Raw genomic sequence first — 21,172 nt, 5'->3', positions numbered from 1 at the left:
GTGTGCCATGGGAAAGAAGTCTGGGGTTCTCTTTTGTGGAAAGCAGAATAGATGTGTGTTATGCCCAAGTCAAGACTGCACACTCGCCACCTAAGTCTTCAAAGGCACATTGGTGGAAATCGTACTTAATATGTACAAACACACAAGGTGTGAGGGAAGCTCTCACCATGGTATTCTCAGTTTATCCCCCACCTAGACCAGATCTCTCTGCCTCATTTTCCAAAATAAGAAATGGAGGTGAAAGGTTATGCAGCTAGCTCATGTTAGAGGCAAACCTGGAATTCAAACCAAAATACTCCGGCCTCAGAAACACTGTATATATTGCTTATAATACCTATCTATCCATCAGAATTCCTTGAGAATATTTTTAAAACACAGTTCTCAGGCTTTTTAACAGACCACCCAGGTGATCCTGGGCACTGGATGTAATTTCTAAAAGCAGCATTTAAAAAGGTGTGTATGGGGGGGGGGTTGTGCACGCACATGTGCTTATACATTCACATTAGTATATGTGTCCATCCAGAGAAAAAAAAAGCCAGAAGAGAGTATCAGATACCTTGGAGTTGGACTTACAGGTGGTCATGACTGCCCTGGTGTGGGTGCTGGGAACTGAACCTGGGTCCTCTGTCAGAGCAGGAGGTACTGTTCAGCACTGAGCCAACTCTCCGGCCCAGTAATCAAAAACTGGAGTGGGCTCATGGTATTTTGCTCTGCTCAACACCTTGCTTCTGTTTGTCCTTTACCTTTGAGAACCTTCAAAGCCCAGCCTGATTGGTTCAGGAACACCATCTTAGCTAAACACCCTCACTCCTTGTGGAGTTTGAATTTAGGACTTGCTCCTTGTGGAGTTTAGAACCAAAATGACACAAGAGTCACGCTCAGATGGAGCTGACACAGCCAGTCAAGTTTTCTTTGAACTATCAGAAGTGCCCTAGCTCCTGGTCCGTGAACTCTTCTCACTTCGATAACTAAAAGCAGTTTCTTTCAACTGGATAAAACCCAGCATCACTAACTAATGATAGGACTAACTAATGATAGGACTGCCACAGAAGTTTAGGGCCACAGCCCATTACCTCAGTTTCCCTAGATTCCCAAAGAAATAAGGGAACAGAAATCTATAAAGGAAAATGGATTCATTTAGAACTTGTGGGGAGAAAGAATCTAACTTCCCTCCACCATGTCCATAACTTTCTTATAATTTATAGAAAACCATGAGACATCAGCTAGATGACATACAAATCAAGCTGTGGGCCAGTTAATTAGTTCTTTCCTGGAAGAAGAGTAACAGCCTCAGATTCCCTCTATTACCTTTGTTCTCAGAGTGGGGCTTCTTAGATCCACAAATAGAAATGTGTAACCACCATAACTATAGTCCGCAGAGCATACATACCCAGTCAGTCATTCCGCTGGGATGGGGATTGATAATCACTATATAGAAACCGGTTCACTAGTTTGAGCTTCCTCTTTATCCTACACAGCTGATCCTCAGATCTAATTTCTGCCCTTGAGAGTTACTAAAAAGCTTGTATATATGGCAGCCTTTTGGATATTTGACCTAGATAGGACAATCCTCCAACACCTCCCCCACCACGCCTCTGAGACATCTTTTTGGCATTTGGTAATGCACAACGTGGTTACTGAGTATTTTGGCTGTGAATACAAACACCATAGACTGCAGTGTTACATAAATAGGATGTGATTTTTAGCAAGATGGTGTACTTTCTGATGTTGATAAGTAATAGATAAATGAGAAAGGAGGGAGAGAAAGGGAAGAAGACACTGTACTGTTTAAACTGTGTGGCCCCTATTGAGAAACTCACATGGCTGTTCTGGTGTTCTTGGTACCAGGTGATGGTGGTACCAAGAGGCGATGTCTCAGACCTAGCTGTTGCGTCCTTGCTGGAAGTGAGTGGCAGATGCCCCCACTCGGTGTTACATAAAGCAGAGCGATTCAGGCTTTCAGAGGAGAGCAGCAGCTTTTAGGTTGCTTTCTTGAGCTGAAGAAGCTGGACATTCTCACATTTTCCCTACTGCCACTCACACTGTAATGGATGGGATCAAATGTAGCAAAGTCAAGACTTCCTCTCCCTTTGTTGGGCCACATGTGAATTGAGGTCATGACATATGGTTGATCAGATTATAATCAGGAACACCAGAAGATGCTCATTCATGGGAATTAAGCAGGCTCCCAGGAGTTTCTAGAAGCCTCTTTTAAAGTACTTCTGCTACACCCAAGCTTCTACTGATACTCAGTCTTGACTGAATCCAACTGGGAACCTGAGTTTATGCTGGAGGTGAAATAGCATCATCCCCACCAAAATGGGAGGAGCCAGCTTCAGAGCATCCCTAAGTGACCTTCAGATTTCTACACCTAGAAACTGGAATAGGAAAGTAGGCAGATATTTTTTGAGATAGGGTCTCATGTAGCCCATGTTGGTCTCAAGCTCACCATCCTCCTGCCTCAGTCTCCTGAGTGATGAGATCACAGGCATGTGTCACTATGCCCACCTCAGTGAGCAGAGTTAACAGTCACCACCAATGTTTAGGAAATGTGGCCTCTGGTTTTCATGGGTATAGAATATTGCATAGTACATATTAAACATTACATGTCTAATATTAAATAGTGCATATTTAAAATACTGTGTCATATATACATATATATGTATATAAAAATTTTTTTAGACAGGGTTTCTCTGTGTAATAGCCCTAGCTGTCCTGGAACTTGTTTTGTAGACCTCAAACTCACAGAAATCCACCTACCTCTACCTCCTGAGTGCTGGGATTAAAGGCGTGCACCACCATGCCCGGCTTGTAATATTATTTTAAATACTATAAAAATATAATAATTTCATGTTTTTGATGCTTCACATATTTCTAAAGTTAATGATCTGCTTTTTAAAAGAAGTAATTAATGACAGCATTCTTAACATTTAATCAGCATGGCTCTTATTAAGATATAATTTACATATAATAATGTATAAATTTCAAGCATGCATTTTGATTCATTCTGGAAGGCATATGTACTTGCATAAGAAATAGATCAGCCAAGATCTACACCGGCTCTGTCATCCCAGACACTGATACATAATCGCTGCCCAGGATTCCATTATGAGGATGAGATAGATTTCTCTTACATAAGCATTCATCAGTAGTTACTTGAGTCACTTCCAAATTTCAATCGCTATAAATACTGATGCAATGAATGTCATTCTAGCTAAATAGATGCACCTATCCTTAAATAACCCCTTAGAAAGAATTCCTAGAATTGTCATCCTTAGGGCAAAAGGGTTAGGTTTCATCATTTTCAAATCACAAACTACTTCTAAGACTATAAAATATTGACAAACCACGTAGGGAGTGCTTTTCCACTTCTGAACTGCCTGGCCCAGCCCCCCTGTTCAATACTTCGTGCTATTTTTATTAGCCATTATTCTTTGGCAGGTCACAGGGTGGCCTGCATTCATTTCTGAGCAGTAGAGACACCTCTAGATATTAATAATAATTTTAAAACCATTTACTGAGTGCTGCTCTGAGCCAGATACTATCTCAGGTGTGATCCAAGCAGGTTTCTCATTGAATACTCATGACACCTATACCCTAAGATTTAGGTATTATCCTCCCTATTTTAAAGATATGAACTAAATGTTATAGAAATTGAATTATTTTAACAAGGTCACAGGAGCAATAAGTGATAGAGTAGAAATATGACACCACTGCTTCCTGGCTGCAAAGGCTGAGTTCCCAGCATTGAATCACAGAATCTGAGATTTTATATAAAATAATGAAGATGGGAATGGAAAGGTAATTATATCATGATGATATTATCTGGACCAGGGACTGTGGAGGATTCTCAGTATACTCAGAGTAGGGAGGGAGGTAGACCCTTGAACTCTATATCAAAGATTCCCCCACTGTGCACTGTGTGAAGCACTTTTAAGAAAGGGCTTTGTCATGCTTTTGCTGTTAATCATTTTGTCTTTGCTAGTCCTTTTCCATTTGCAATACATTTAAAAAGTATCCCTATAGCCCATGTGGTTGGTTGGTACTAATGCCCTGTTTTATGTAAAGAAATTAAGGCACAGGAAAGTAACATGACATGTCCAAATTTCCAAAGTGAGAATCTGGGTAGAGTCAGGCCCCAAATTCAGATATGTATGGCTCCCAAGTATATAATCTTGGCTACCACCCCCATAAGCCATGGACTGTCACATGACTTGTTTGTAGCCAGCAAGGCCTAAATCAGCTGGGGACCTGTAGCGGGGAAGGAGTGGGCTACATTCATTCAGTGAAGTCAGCTACATGTCTTTGTATCACAACAAAACCTGCAGATCTTCTAAAAATTCCAGTGCAATGGCCTCCAGAGTTCTAGCCTACAATAGGCCCCTGAGTGTAGAGGACATTAAGCAGATTAATGACACAGTCAATGTGTTTGTTGAATCTGGACTTGAGCATGAGATGACCTTCATTTAGTAGGACACTAGCAAACACAACAAACAGGCTTTAAATGTTCTTGGTGTTCATGGAACTCTGAAACTACCATAGAACCAAGTGATGCTATGGCAGCTCCAGAGAATTGACTCTAAGATGTCCCAGAAAGAAGAATGACAGTTTTCAATCTGAAGAGACCAAGAACAAGAAGGAAACAAAATTTTGTTCTTTTCAGTTTGTTTGTTTTGATTTTTGTTTTTGAGAGAGAGAAATATGAAGTTGAGTGGGTAAGGAGGTAGGGAGGACCTGGGAGGAATTTGGGGAGGAGAAAGACTGTGATCAAGCCAATCTCAGCACTTTGGAAGCAGAGGCAGATGGATCTCTGTGAATTCAAGGGCAGCTTGATCAACAGAACAAGTTCTAAGACAGCAAGGGCGACACAGAGAAAAATCAAAAATAAATAAACAAACAATCATTTACAAACTTTGCCATATTTTGAGGCCTTCCAGCAGTGAGTGCTGTGTATATTGGCTAGTCTCATTGCCATTGAATGGTTGTATCAGTAACTAGGTTCTCTGGGACAGTGATTGACTCAGTAGATCACAGTGACCCCACCTATAGAGCAATGTCACACAAGTGTAAACTTGTAATGATGTCTAGAATCTATCACACCTTAGGTGGTGCTTGGAATAGCAGACAACATAGAATGGAGCCTTGAACATTTTTTTCTCTAGACAAAAACATGATTTCTGATTCATAAGCTTGCTGTATACTTGGTCCTTCAAGGTCAAAGAGGAGGGGAGGGCACCCTTCTAGACCTGCATGAGCACCAGAAGCAGCCAAAGACAGCCTGTCCAGGTGGACAAGCAGGTGTGTCCAGGTCTTTAATCATGTCTCCAACCAAAGGTAGAAAAAAAGGTCAATGAACCGAGTCAAGCCAGTTCAGGAGTCTGGACCAATTCATCATTCTTGCTGCCAACAGACCTTCTTGGAATAGCATCCAGAGAGAGAGACAGTCATTGCAGGTAGGCTGCCAAATCCTATGCATGGAGACTGTGGGAGCACTCTCTACTCTCCCCATGCCTATAGCAAGGAATGGCTGGATTCCCCCATTCATACAGAGAAGGGTTGCTCCTTATGCTGCCTATGAAGCCTTCACACTCCTGGGAAAGGCTGCCAGATGGTCAACAAAAAGTCTGTTCATTTCCTAGATTTGCTTGGTCTGTTCTTACTACCCACCCACATATACTGAAATAGTCATTGTTGTCATCATTGTCGTAATTGTTATCATCATCATTATCATCATTACCAACATTATCATCATCATCATCTATATAAAGCCTTACAAAACACTGTTTTAGGAGTTTTCATACATAATTATTCATTTGAAATTCATAACAATGCTTTAAGGTAGGGGCCACCATTTTATCAATTTTTCAGCTGAAGAATTTAAGAGATTTAAAATAACTACCCCAAGGTTACACAGGTTTATATCTAAAGGGCTGAATTTATGGATTGTTCTTTAGTCTACAGTTTTATCTAGGATTTATCTAAGAGGTCATCTATCCCTACTCATTAGCCATGGAATTAACACAAAAACTCTCATCTCTGGAAATAGGTACATTTATTAGAGAGATAGAACCCAGTGGAGAGATATAGCCATAGATATATAGATTGGTCATATGAATCAGCTTCCATGATGATGGAGGCTGAGAAATCCCATAATATGTCATCTGAAAATTGGAAAATTAAGAGGCTCGGTAGTACATTTCCACCAAAGCCAAGTCCAAAGACCAGAGAAGCAGAAAAGCCATGGCATTCATCCTGGACCAAACCTGAAGATCTTGGACCAGAGAGTGTTGATACTGAAAGGCATAAGAAATATAGATGCCCTAGTTCAAACACAGAATTAATTCACCTTTTGCCTGCCTTTTTCTTCTACCTGGATCTTCAACAGAATGATTGCCACCCACCCACACAGAGGAGGGCAATGTTCCTTACCAGGTCTACTGACTTGAACACTAAGCTCTTCTGGAAACCCCTCAAAGACCCACCTAGAAATTGGTTTACTAGCTCTTGGGGCATCCCTTAATCCATGCAAGCTGATACTTACAAAATCAACCATTGTAAGTCCATCCTTTCTGAATTTGGTATTTGCCTCTTTGAATTATACTTAATTTTAGAATAAAAAACAATGAAGTCATAATTTCGCTTAACAATGCCATTAGATCTGAATTAACCACGAATACATTCCCTTGGGAATGAGGTAAGTCCTCTGAGTGCTGATTACTCTTCTCTTGATACTCTGTATTTAAATATTGAAATGTGAAATTAACAACTGAAACACTGACATGAAGTTAATATATTCAATCTTCCACCACAAAAGACCAAGAGGAGAAAGAAAACAGGTACTTGTTTAATACAGGTACATACACACACAAAATGTATTCATAACAAAACACACATGATAATGACAGTCTTCATTTCCATAACTGGTTGCAAGGTTATAGGTGGTGTTTGCTTGTAACTCTCTTCTACTCATTGTGTGTTCCCTTTTGTTGTCAGTCAAATACCTCAGTTTATGGTGGTTCTTTGCCTGATAGAGTAATCTAAACCTTCATCCTAAAGGGTGTAATCCTGTCTGGGTTACTAGAGTTTTCTGTAGACCTTAACAACAGGTCATGGTAGTGCCCCAAGAGAAGCCCTGTGTTCTGGACACACTTTTCCTCCCCCCCTATTAAGAGAGACCCCCATCTTTAATCCAGCAAGTTTTATTACTCCTGTCACAGAAATAAGAAGCTTAAAGTAGAACTATTAATGTTCCTCTGGTCTCTCTTCTCCAGTAGAGACAAAGTTTCGAGGCTATCAGAAGACAGTGCCTTGGAGGGAGGAACCCACATGTTTTTTGATGTCTCTAGGAGTAATTGTGAAAGGCACCACTCTAATTGCCACCACTTGGTGACAGGATCCTGGCTATCAGGTAAATAGCATACACTATTGCTGATCCTGAGAATCCTTACAGCCATCTTGAGAACCTTGCCTCAATTCCAGAATCACTTTGGAAAACTCACTCCTGAATTTGTATTCATCTAGACCCATTCTTGGCACAAAACTTCTGCTTGAGTCTGTTTGGGCTACCAAACTTTTAAAAAAATTCCTAAAAGTCATAAAACTATTTCTCATGGTTTTTGAAGCCAAGAAGTCCAAGATCAAGGGAATGGTAGACCAAGTATCTGGTAATAGCCCATTTCTGTTTACATTGCTATTGTCTCGGTAAGATGGTTTGAAAGAAAATGACTTCTAAAGGAAGTGGCACTATTAGGAGGTATGGTCTTGTTGGAGGAAGTGTGTCACTATGGAGATGGGCTTTGAGTTCTCATATACACTTGAGATACTGCCCAGTGTTCAGTTCACTGCCTGTTACCTGCAAGGCAAGATGTAGGACACTCAGCTACTTCTCCAGCACCTTGTCTGCCTGCACACCTCCATGTCACACCATGATAATAATGGACTGAACCACTGAAAATGTAAGCCCCCCAATTCAATATTTTCCTTTACAAGAGCTGCCATTGTCATGGTGTCTCTTCATAGCAATAGAAACTCTAAGACACTTTGTGTACCTCATATGGTGGAGGGTATGAGATATCTCTTGGGTCTTTTCTAAAGGCATGGATGTCATCTATACACGAAGGCTCCCCATTCTTGACCAGATCACTTCCTAAATGTCTTGCCTCTGATACCATCGCTTGGGGGTTAGAATTTAAACATGAATTTGAGGAGAGACAAAACATTCAGATCATCACAACACATGATCAGGGCTTGCACATTAGTATAGCCCATCCTTCTGTTTGCTGGAGTCACTGTGCTGATGAAAGGGAAAAGGGAAGATGCCATTGCCATCCTGTTCTCACAGGAGGAAAATCTTCCTACAAATGAAACAAATTGAGGAATGCTGATTCAAGAAGTGAAGAAGGAGATGCCCAAGGATTTCACTGAAACAGTTTAATTCATCTACCTTTGGACTTTTTGATATTAGAAGCCAAAAATTTTCCCTTTCAAAAAATCTTATATAAACCATGTTCTGTCTCAGACCTGAAAGAACTTTGGATGGTTCCCATTCCTTGGAGTTCTCAACCTCAAGCATCACATTTCCAAAGCCATATGTATCAGCAACACAGATGCTAAACTAGACTGTTACTGTTGTTATGGCAACAGAAGTCACCTGAATCCCTACTATACCCTTCTCCTGAATGGTAAATGGATGATCACTGGCAGAAGAATAATAGAAGTCAAAGAAATTCAGTGGCAGAAGGCAGCCCCTTCTTATATGGGGCACGCTGAGATCAGTCACCAATTATTTTTGTTTTGTTTTGTTTTTCAAGACAAGGCTTTTCTATGTAGCCCTGACTGATCTGTAGTACAGACCTACTGACTCTGTAGACCAGGCTGACCTCAAACTCAGAGATCCACTTGCCTCTGACTCCCAAATGCTGAGCTTAAGGCATGTGCCATCACTGCCCTGTTCAAAATTTAAGGTGTTTTTTGTTTTTTTGTTTTGTTTTGTTTTCTATTTTGTTTTTGTTTGTTTGGTTGGTTTTGGTTTTTTCTTTGTTTTTGCTTTGGTTTTGGCTGTTTTGTTTTCATACAGGGTTTCTCTGTGTAGCCCAGGCTGTCCTGGAACTTGCTCTGGACACCAGGCTGGCCTCAAATGCAGATCTGCTTGCCTCTGCTTCCTGAATGCTGGACTAAGTACATATATGTCACCACAATCAGTCCAGTTAGCCATCGATTCTAAGTGGGACACGAGACTGATGTGAGAGACAAAGACAAATTAGAAAAATTCTAAGACAAACAAAGCAAAAACAAAGTACACGAGCTAGCTGGCTCCTGGGCAATGGGAGATGGCATAGAGAAAAGACCTGGTAATTCAGGCAATTGGGCTGCATGCTGCAGACAGCAAACTTCTTATCTCACCTATCCAGCTGCAGGGTGAGGAAACCCGGAAGTGACTCCATCTATTAGCATCATCGATGATGCCAGTTTCTTCAGCCCTTCTGAGGCACCATGCTCAGGATATCTCTTTCATTAGCTCCAAAAGCCTGCCACAACTCTAAGCATCACACACACACACACATACACACACACACACACACACACACACACACACACACACACATACACACACAGCCCAAGAGGCAAAAGAAGTGATGAGGGATGTATTTCTCTTATGAGAAAAGCACTTTCCCTAGAAGCCCTCCCCCATGCCCCTCAGGCTATATAAGTTTGTCAGTGACCAGACAGCCTAAAAAAGGCAGGTATCAGGCATTTTCACCATCTAGTACTAGTGGTGGCCTCTGGCCAAAGGAAAAAAGGAAGTCAGGGCTGAGAATGGTTGTTGTGCGGAGAACCAACAAATATCCCAAACTTCAGACAAACTTACATCAAAACACTCAGCCCTATCTTCACATCACTCATGTCAGTGACTTAAAATTGTCTTTAAGTCAACTTTATTTAAACTAAATAACTGTTCTTAGATGGGAATTTTTATATCAAACCAGGAGTAAGGCATGGTTACTAAATATGTTTTCTCAGCACATACTAAAATATATAATGATTAAATGAAGAATACTCATCTGTTTTACCTACAAGCATTTCCTGTCCCATTAGCAGTAGTAGTACTTTGGTTATTTGTTTGTTTTGCTTTTTTGAAACAGGATTCCACAGTGTAATCCAGGCTGACCTATAACTCACAACCCTCAGCTTTCTGGGCATGGGGTGACAGTGTGTTCTACCACACCCAGTTAGTACTTTGTGATGAATAGTAGCAGGCTCAACCCATTCTTCTGATCCATGGACCTTGACATTAAGACAAAGAGTAGAAATTTTTTGAAAAGCTGTCTTCTAACAGGAGCACTAATGAGCAAGCCACTCCCACTGAGCTCCAGGTCCCAGTGCCAAGGCAGTCACTTACCAAGATCATAGTAGATACCTACCCATTATCCTGCCCATCCACACCCCTCTCTACTTCCCCTCACTGAAAGCAAAGTAACTGCACACCAAGAAGGGTTGGCTGCTACTGGGTACTCACATCAGAGGCTGGGCCCTTGTCTGCACCAGGGCAGGAGAACGTGACAAATTCATGGCAGCGCTTGTGCACAACAAAGCAGCAAACTGCAAAAGAGAAAACAGGGATGGGAAAAGGAAGGGTGGGGAACAGGGGAAAAGGGGGAGGAAGAAGCCATTAGGTTGTTCCATGTGAAGACATCATGCAAAATAACATCAGCTTCTACTTCCTGTCCTCCGTTGGTACCCTGATGTGACGTTCTGCATAGGCATTAGATGTCTAAGTTAAGTGAGGGGCTTGGGAGACAGCTCAGTGGGTAAAGTCCTTGGAGCATAATTGTGAAGATTAATGTCTGATCCCCAGACCCCACTGGGCATGCAAGGTGGCCCCCTGTAATCCTAGCCACCCTCAAGAGGCAGAGATGGAGATCCCCATTGTCAGCTATCTAGCTGACTAGCTGGGACTGGTTAGCTCCAAACTGAGAGAGGCTCTGTCTCAATAAAGAAAGTATAGAGAAGCTGAGGAACACATCATATGTCAACTTTGAGTCTCAGCACGCACATGCACGCATGCACATGCACACACAGATGCACGCATCTGTACTGCCCCCACTTGCACTCATACACATACGTGTGTGCATACACATATACACACAACACACATACTTGTATATACATGAAAAATCAATTTAACTAGGGTGGTGAGAATCACATATACCCTAAGTTACAGCTCCTTAAAGATCGCTTAGAGTTCCTGGTCTTCCCTTGGTTTGGAAATAAGATGTTGTTTTTTAGAACAAGTACCAGATGAAGTAGTTGGCTGATGCTTAGGTCCATAATGCATAAGAAACATGTGTCTTTAAGCATTAGACTCCTACCTGGAGAGATGATTAGAACAGGAAGGGTGTGGAGGAACAGTGAGCAAGAATGGCAGAGGCGTGCTCCTCTCACTAGATCAGTGTCAGGTCAGTGTAGGAGTAGAAGAACGGGCTACAGGCTGGGGGTGGAGCTCAGAGTGGAGTGCCTGCCTAGCATGTGGGAAACTCTAGGATGGGGAGGAGGAGGGGGCAGCAAGGGAAGGAAGGAGGAAGATGAAAGGGAGGAAAGGAGAAAGTCGGGGAGGGAGGCAATAAGAAAAAAGATGAAGAGGAGGAGAAAGGACCAGAAGGTGATGGAAAGCAGAGGGGAGGGTGGAAGGAACAGGATGGGAAAGGAGGAGGAGGGGTGTAAAGGTGGAAGAGGGAGGACAATGAGGCTTCAATGCTGCTTGTAATTTGCAACCAAAAACGTATAAACATACATTTGAAATCACGTGAGCTCAGTGCATCTGTGGTATGGCTTCACTATCTCAGCAATATAGTGGTTTGAGGAAGGGACAGTCAGTGAGTAGATACGTCATAAAATGGACATTTTTTCAGTTTTGTTTCTCAAATCTTCTACATCCTTTAGACTCGTAGGCTCCTGGAGGATGGACTGCATTAGGGCCAAACCAGAGCTTTTGTAAAGCACACATTCAACACACAGTGCAGACAATTTCAAGCTACTCCTAGAGATGTGATTGTATGGGCCTGTCATCACTAGCTACTGAAAATGCAGTGTCTGTGAACGCTTATCCAAGGAGAGGCTTAAAATTTCTACTACAAATTCATAGAAAATACAAATGCCAGGAAGGTGTTAGATGGTGTTACTGGTAGGCAGTCCCTACCCCTCTTGTCCAAGTCCTCAGAACACGGGCAGCTACACAAAAAACCAATATAGAGTCTACAACAAATAAGAAACAAGAGAAGAAAAAGACAGGGAGAAAATAAGAGGAGAAATAGAAAGAAACATCTTTACTAAAGGCATTATGCATATGTCATTTGAATCCTAATTTGAACAAGCAAGCAATATTAAAATTCCACTGGGATAATCAGGAAAACGGATCTGTTCACCTGGTTTTTATGATACTAGGCAATTATTCTTATTGATATTAGGGAACAAATATCTTTGCTATGGTAGTGGCATGGTGGTTATTTTAGTTGCATCCTTATCTTTGAGGACTACATCTTAAAAGCTTTATGGATAAAATAACTCAACTCAAAGTAATTTGGTGTGCTCAGAAGGGCAATAGATTGAAAAAGAAGAAAGAAAGAAACTTGATCATTATGACTCATCATTAAACCTTCCTCAGAGACATGAGAGGATTTAATGGAAATCTGTCTTCTTTTATATATGCTTGATTTTCCCATAAAATAAAAATTTAAGACGGAGATAGAAACCAACAGAGAGAAGCTAAGTTACAAAACTCCAGGATGGGAGAGACTGCAGCCCTGATTGTGCCGCAGCCTGTGTTCCCCAGGAGAGTGTGCAAGATGTTGATGAACTGCATAGAAGGGTAATTCAAGTGTGTTAACAATTAAGATGGGGGACGGCTGGTGAGATGGCTCAGCAGTACAAGCACCTGAGGCATAGGCCTGACAACTTCAGCTTACTCCCAGTAACCCACAGTAGGAAAGAACTGAATCCTAAAATTTGTCCTCTGACCTTTACACAAATGCTGTGGTACACACACACACACACACACACACACACACACACACACACACCATAACAACACATTTGTTTAATAATTAAGACAGGGGATGCCACTCATTGGTAGAGGGTTTGTAACACCCAAACACTACAGATATTAACAATAACAAGAAAAGAACAAGTAAGGAGAAAATAAGATAAAAAATACCATGTACAGCATTCAAAACAGTGTAAGGAAAACTAGTGTAAAGAACGCATTCTGAGTTGGACAAACAACCAATTGGAGACTCTCCGTTCCCCCAAACTTTGCACGTGAGGATGTTTTAAACCCTGCATTTGATGTCATTTCTTCTTTAAGCTCTTTAAGCCCTCTGTATTTTCTTTTGCAATCTAGTGAGCACTGGGAATCTAAACCTGCCATAGGTACCCAGCTGTCCCAGCAGCCTTGATTGAATAATTCTGTCCTCCTGCGTGGTCTGCCAATGCCAAGATTATTAAGTTTCCAATAATCATATACACTGATCTCCAGGCCTTCAGCTTCGCCCCCTGATCTGTCATGAAGTATGGCAATGAGGGTGTGTTTGCAACAGCTTCATAACATGTTGAACCCCAGCATGGAGAGCCTTCCTCCATTATCCTTATTATCCACATTTTCTTAGCTACTGCTGTGGGTTTATACTTCCAAGTGAACTTCAAAAGCAGTTTATCAAGGTTTTTAAAATACCAATGAGAATTGTATTGAAACCACAGTAAGTTAATCTCCATCTTCCAAAAATAAAATAAAACAAAATAATTGGGACTTTTATTAAACTGACCTTACATTTTCAAAATTAAAATTCAAGATAATTGAAACTTTTAGAACAAATCACTCCTCCAGGAATTGATTGCTTCCTTGTTCTTTGTTTGTTTGTTTGTTTTTAAATCATGTTTCACATCTCCCAGAGAGCCTTTAATTTTCTTCATGCTGTCCCTATGCAGTTCTTAAAGTGGAACATTTGAGGGACCCCTGTTTTAATGCACATTTTTGTTGTGTTTTCCTACTGCTGGTTGTTTACATGTAGGAGAGTAATGCAATCCCAGTGTGCAGGTTTTGTAGCCTTTTAAAAACTCATAATCATTGATTTAGGTTTCTAGTTGCCTTCAGAATCCTAGCTAGAAAATTGTGTTATTCCGAGTAATCATATTTTTCTTTTCTCCTTTCTCACACACATGGCCCGTCCCCCTCTTTATCGTATTTCTGCATCTAGAAATTTCAGAACACCAGGAAATAAAGTGTTGATAGCTATCCTTTCTAGCCAGCATCTCCTCCCTGCCCGTCTCCCTCCCTCCCTCCCTCCCTCCCTCCCTCCCTCCCTCCCTCCCTCCCTCCCTCCCTCCTTCCCTACCTTTCTCTCTCTAGGAGTTCTTCACCACCACCAAAGTTGCTTTCCATGACTCCCCAGAATGACTTTTAGTTTGTGCTTTTCTTGGAAATTACCCATGTGTTTACAATGAAGCATTAATCCTCATATCAGTCTCCCCTCAAGTCATATTGTTACAGGGTCATATTTTCCCCTACAGACTCCTCTTTGTTGCCTATTATTTTATTTTTAATGTATTTCTTTTTGGTACTAGGGATGGAACACAGGGCCACTTGCACGCTAGATAACTACTGTACACTGAACGATGTAACTACCTTTTTACCTCTGTGTGTGTGTGTGTGTGTGTGTGTGTGTGTGTGTGTGATGCATATGTGTACACAGGCATGTGGAGACATGCAGTCAATGTTGAGTGTCTTCCTCAGTAGCTCTCCACCTCACTTCTCACTGAACTTGCTAGCTCCCTGATTCTGCTGGGCTAAGAGCTACCATGCTCCACGGATCCACCTATGTCTGGTGCTGGGGTTAGAGATATGAGACACCATGCCTGATGTTCATGTGGTGGTGGTGATCTGAACTCAAATCCTCATGCTGATGCAGCAATAGTTTACCAACTGAACCATCTCCCTAACCTCTTTTTATTTTGAGACAAGTTTTCACTAAGTCACCTGGTCAGGCCTTCCTGCCTTAATTTCCCAAGTGGCTGGGGTTACAGGCCTGTGCTGCCAGGCTGAGCGTTTCCCCCATTTGACACTAGAGTGCTCAGTACATTACCTGATCTCCCTGTGTGTCTGTTTCCTCTCTAAAAGATGGCACCACCATACCGTGTTGGTGTCAGCCACCCTCAGAACTATGCTATCAAGACCTCAAACATCCACTAAATACTGGCTCCTATCATGCCCAGCTCCCAAAGCTACTTGAATGGACAATCCAGTTAATTTATTCCCATTCTTCATTAAAAATTGAAAGAGTTTTCAGGCTCAAACTCTTCTTTTAAGTACAGTTTTGGCTGTATTTATGTTTTAGATTTAGCGTCATTATTAAGTTTCTAAATGGCCTATCATTATGGTCTGAATTTCTTCCTTGACCCAGAATGAATTAGGGAGGATTACTCCCCCATTTTCATGTAGTCACTTTTTTCTAGAGCAGTGGTTCTCAACCTTCCTAATGCTATGACCCTTTAATACAATCCCTCCTGTTGTGGTGACCCCCAACCATAACATTATTTTCATTGCAACTTCATAACTCTGATTTTGCTATTGTTATGAAATGTAATCTCTGTGTTTTCCAATGGTCTTAGATGACCACTGTAAAAGGGTTGTTTGACCCCAAAGAGGGTCATGACCCACAGGTTGAAAAATCACTGTTCTAGAACCCTTCTTCAAAACTTCCAAAACACGAGTCAGGATTGTCACTTTGTGTTCTGTTGGGGCACCAGGAATCACAGCACATCACCCTGAACTTCTCTAGTGCCTGCCGCAAATTCTAGGAGTAATGCATAACTAATAGCAAATAAATGTCTGCTTCATGAAAGAACAAAGGAATGAGCCACAGGAAGAGAAAACAGTGTAAGCACTTCATGGTAGTGGTGGCTCCTGAGGGGTTCTTCCACAATCCACCATGGGAAAGGCCTTCCAATTGGCTCAAAAATAAAGAATTCAGCCCTATGAGGAGGAACCAATAGGCCTAGTGACCTCAATGACCTGTCACTCTGCCTAGCTGCTGGGGACAGATTTTGGAAGCTAAAGAACTGTGGTGCAGATAGCTTCTTTAAGTGGTTTTGTTTCTGCAAAGTTGTGCAAATCAAACTCCCCATTAACTAAAACACACTTTTAAAGAGGACTAGGGCTGCCTATTTTAAGAAACAAACTAGATCCCTTTGTGATACAAATAAACACCCCCTCATTTCTGTTTGGCAAATTCAGGGGCAGACTAGGTTTTCTTAAAGAGGAGGCATTTACAGGGCTGCTGAATGTGCCAGGTCCCACTTCCACACAGGTAGCTGGAGGAAGCCAAGAATCCCTACATTCTTCACAGTGTATTTAATTACTCCTGGCTGTCAGGGATGGAAAAGCCTACAGCCTGGCACCCTCTGGACCCAGCCTAGAGACCTGTGTAGATTACTAGTGATATCTCAAACACAAATCCCTCTGGGGGAAGCAGGAAGTACACAGGTGGGTCTGTAAAGGGGGACTTGCAACTCAGCTTCAGCGAGGAGTGAGAAAGGGTCTCAATCCCCATCCATCTCCACACCTCCCTTGTACATGAAAGGCCCTTGGAACTGTGAATGTCACCTTGCCAGGAAGAATTACCTCTGCAGACGTCATTAAGCTAAGGCCCCTGCAAAGGGAATGGGCTCAATGGACAAGAGTCCTTCCTTCTAGAAGGAACGTGACCCAGGAACGTGGGTGGCCCATAGCAGTTGGAAAAGGCAAGGAACAGAATGTCCGCTCCAGACTCCCAGGAGGAAAGCAGCCAGCTGACACCTTGACTTTAATCTTAACAAATCCATTTTTAGACTTTTGGTCCCCAGAGCTGTAAGACACTAACTTCATGCCATTTTAGGTACCTGTGTTTTTAATTTGTGTTTTTAATTTGACACAGGGGCTTTAAGAAACTAATATACTAGCCAAGGATCAGAAACACTAAAGCAGAAACACTTCCAAGGGACCGCTATGGGGTAACTATCCCTGAGGTGTGAGACTGCAATGCTACTCTACTCCCAATGCTCAGTTCCAGCCACCGCAATGCATTCATTATACTTTGAGTAGGTGGGTGCAGGGGGTTCCGATTATATTTTTGTTGTTGTTTTGACTTTGGCCTTCCTCTTCCATCCAATTCTAATCCAATTCCATCCAATCCTTGGGTGTCTATCCTTGCTCCAAAATTCCTATCAACGTAAGGAAGAAATTCCAACACCAGCTGCAGTTAGCTAAGGTTAGAGAAAAAGAGACCCTGAGTACTTTCTTAGGCTCTCATCTCTCTCATGATGTCTCAAGCTTGCCAGCCCTCAAGTAGGGAGGCTACCACTGGCAGGGGATATATGGCCCACCTCTCAGGAACCAGGTGGATTTCAGCTTGAACCTCCAATTGTCCTTTTTCTATGTCTCTGAGCCTCTATTCCTTTTCCAAGATGGAAGCAATAACAATGCCTGCTCTTATAATGCCATTAAGAAGCACAACAGAGAGCATGTGTTCCAAGAGCTTAGTGGAAAGGGGCATCTGACTCACAGCTGTCGGTACACAGGTTTTGCTCTACTTGAGAATCTTGATTTTTGTCTAGGAAGGAATGTCATTTCCTCCTAGATTAGAGATGAACCCTGGGGCCTGAGAGGTAGGTCCCTACCTCTCCAGGGCTGAAGTGGAATGGTGTGGTCCATATTCACCTAGTTCCTGGCCTCACTAACATTAAGAAGGACTCAAGGGCCAGGTGTGAGGGTATATATCTAGACTCCCACTACACAGAGCAGGAGGATTTCTAGTTTGAAGCAAGCTTGGGTTACATAACAAGATGAATGTCTGTCTGAGGTGGGGGACTGATTTTCACAAGGCTGTCTGTGAAACCTGAGTCTGCAAAAGACTTTCAGATCTATGACATAATCTGAACCTGGGCTCATGGAGCCCTGAGAAGAAAGAGTGGGATCTTCATTCTATCCCCAGGGAGGCTGATACTCACAGGTCGTTTGCTCAAGGTCATTCAGCTAGTGGTTGGCGAGGCTTGTATTGGAAACTTGTTCTACCCCTCTCTGGAGCCCACACACCCCACTGGTATGATGCAGGTGCATTTGTGTTTGTCATTCATCTCTCTGTTCCAGAAGAAACCCTCCCCCGCTTTCCTCACCCCCGCCATTCAGTCACTGGCTGAGTCCCACTGATTCCTCCTTCACGGCATCTTTTACACCAGATCCTCCTGCACATTCCCCACCGACTCCACCTTAGCTGCCCTCAGTAACTCAGAGATGGCGCTTTTGTAATAAAGCCTTGGCTGGGCTCCCCAGAGCTTCATCAGCCTGCCTTGATATCTCATCTCTGTGAGCCAGTTTCCATAACCGTAGCAGAGATAGGACTGCAATGTCACGTAATTGTCAAGAAATCTAAATGAGATGTCATCTGTGAATGTGCAGCAGCAGGGGACAGAACAGAATATGCTCTTAAGAGAGACTCACTTACTTTCTTCCAGAATGGGAGTGGGGGTTTAGAGTACAAGCTCTGTGGCCAAACTGCCTGGACCAGGTACCACAACTTATAGGTTTTGTGACCTTGAAGATGCTCATTGACATTGCTCTTTCTCAATGGCCTGGTGTGTAAAACACAGAGAGCAATTACACATCTTAAAACATGGTTGTTCCGTGGATTTGCTGAGTCCATCTCAACTCAGCATGTGGACACAGTCACTACCTAATAAAAGTCAAGTATTGTCAGCAACATTCCCACACACTTCCTCCTACTCCATGCAGCCTACACACCTGTAGAAAACTCACCCCCTGATTACCCAGCCTTGGCATCACTTTCCTGCTCTGACCATCCACTGGCTGCCTGCTGTCTAAATATGTGTCATCCAACATGGCAGCAACTAACCACAGAGAGGCTATACAAACCTAAGGGAGTTAAATAAAAATTTTAAATCTGTTCATCATTCTTGCTAGGTACATTTCTTGTGCCTAAAACTCTTATATTGGGCTATTACAGATTCAAGGTGTAGTTATTACTGTATCAGACTTAGTGGATGGAACCAGCCAAGAATAAAGGACAAGCATTGAGCCAGGTTCCCATCCGTAGTGTAACTACTGTCCAGTTAACTCTTTTGTCCCCTTGCTCTGTTGCCTCACTTCCTACCAGGCCAAGGACTGCCACATGTTATTCTGGCTTATATATATTCCCTATTGTGTGTATTCGTTCTATCAACATATCAATACTGACAGCCTACAACATACAGTCCCCAGATGAAAGAGAAGGCAGAAGAGCCTTTAAGCAGCAGGCTGCAGTCTAGACTAGGACAGAAACAACACATTGTCCAAAGACAATTTACTTGCCTACCCAGGGGGACAAGTGATGGTTTGCTCATCTTACTAACTTGATGCAAGAGTTTGCAAGCTCAGATGTTTGCAAAGGCCAGACCTTCTGGCTAAATGAAGTCTGCCTGGGCCACTGCCAGACTGGGATGCACCAAAGGACACAGGTCTTTCCAAAGGACACTTGGCTGCAGACGAGGGTGACTCTGGGTTCATGAACACAGATGCCAGGGAGGATTTTGTTGAGCTTTATGAAAGCCATCTGAATGTACTTGAATGCTGCCAGCTTACAGACTCTGCCTTAGCTGCTTAGTCTACCTCAAGCACCTCCACCTCAGGCATATATGTCGCTGGAACTAACATAGCCCAAGCATAGGGCAGAAAGAAGACCATCTATGTCACACATGGCTGTGAGAGGAGTACATGGATCATATCAATTCTTAAGTTTAAAAAGCATGAATGAATGGATGGATGGTGAATGAGTCATTTGGTTACCTTCACACTCAGAAACCAAGCATCCTAGCTGAGTCAAGAGGATGCAGCTGAGACTGTGGGCGATTGGATGCTGTGTGTGCATCTGTCAGGGCAGGAGGCTGCCCTCACTCTGACAAGCCATGTAGGTTCAGAGGTCTCTCCGAGCCCTGTTGGGCAAGTTCTCCACATGCAGTTAGTAGTATCTCTTTGAAAAGAGTGTACCATGCTTGCAGCTTAAGAATTCGAACACTGCCAATTCCAAATCACTGGCTTTGTGTGGTTTCCGGAGGGAGCTGTTCTTTCCAGCTCCTTATACAATCCTCAGATAAACCCTGGAGCTTGCAGAAACATCCTCTGCATATGTGAGTCCATATGTAGGTCTATATGTGTACAATCAGCCCTCCATATGCAAGGGTTCTATATCTGACAATTTCATCAGCCAACTATCAAAAATATTTGGGAGGAAAAACCTGCATTCATCCTGAACTTGAACAAACTTGTTTCCTGCTGTTATTCTTTAAGTAATGCACCACAATGACTAGCTGTGTAGGATTTCCATTGCATGGGGTATTAAAAGTAATCTAGAGATCACTAACATATTTGGGAGGATGAGGGTATGTTACAAGCCCACACGAAGCCATTTTGCAGATGAGTCTTAACTACCCAAATATTTGGGGTTTTCAGGGGCATTCCTGACACCAGTCCTCAGTTATACCCAGGTTAAGTGTGTGTGGTCTAAGAAATATTTCTATTTCCTTTTTTTTTTTAATCTATATTCCTGATGTTTTACTTGTAGGAAATCATTGCCTGGTTTTCAGAGGGCTTCACACTTGAATCGCCTGGGGAGTTGTTTACAAAAAGGCTCCGTCCCAAAGATACTGATTTAGTGGAATTGATAAGGGTGGAGGTGAGGGCAGGTATTGGTACACTGAGGATCTCCCTAAGCGATTCAGAAGCACTTGGAAAGTGGAGCATCGCATCTCAGCACATGCCTCCACCACCTGCTTTCTCCCAAGTGAGCACATCTGAGGGCCCGTTCCCCTTCACTATGCAGGCAACAGCCTCATTCTGTTCCATAGCTGCACCTTACCCCATCATACCTTTTTGTTACCCAGTCATTCATATAAGGGTTTCCTAAAATGTCAAGGATTGTTTCCTTGGCAAGAAAGAGAGGAAAGATAGCAAGTTGTTTATTAAAAACCAAGCTCTAAGGAGGGAAGCCAGGAGCAGGGTCAATCACCCTGAAGTTGTCAGTAACTGTTAAGAAAGGAATGGTTTTCTTTACAGTGCTACCAAGTCGATAAAATGGAGTGGCTGGGCCAATGA

The 21,172-nt window shown here is 42.5% G+C and overlaps 1 protein-coding gene across 2 annotated transcripts in view; it reads right to left on the bottom strand.

Annotated features, from left to right (window-relative positions):
• Prkcb (protein kinase C beta) overlaps window positions 1–21,172 on the bottom strand; it is a 324,620-nt gene that overhangs the window by 178,634 nt on the left and 124,814 nt on the right. For both annotated transcript variants that reach the window (XR_007835021.1, XM_051192859.1), the window contains exon 3: window positions 10,517–10,599. Coding sequence is in view for 1 of the 2 variants with exons in the window: in XM_051192859.1 (XP_051048816.1) it covers window positions 10,517–10,599 (83 nt within the window). In the remaining variant the exon portion in view is untranslated. The remainder of the gene's footprint in view (window positions 1–10,516; window positions 10,600–21,172) is intronic.

The sequence above is a fragment of the Phodopus roborovskii genome, unplaced genomic scaffold (genome assembly GCF_943737965.1).
Source record: "Phodopus roborovskii unplaced genomic scaffold, PHOROB, whole genome shotgun sequence".
NCBI lineage: Eukaryota > Metazoa > Chordata > Mammalia > Rodentia > Cricetidae > Phodopus > Phodopus roborovskii.
Note: the sequence above shows the minus strand (reverse complement) of the source record. Positions and strands in the feature narration are given on the sequence as shown.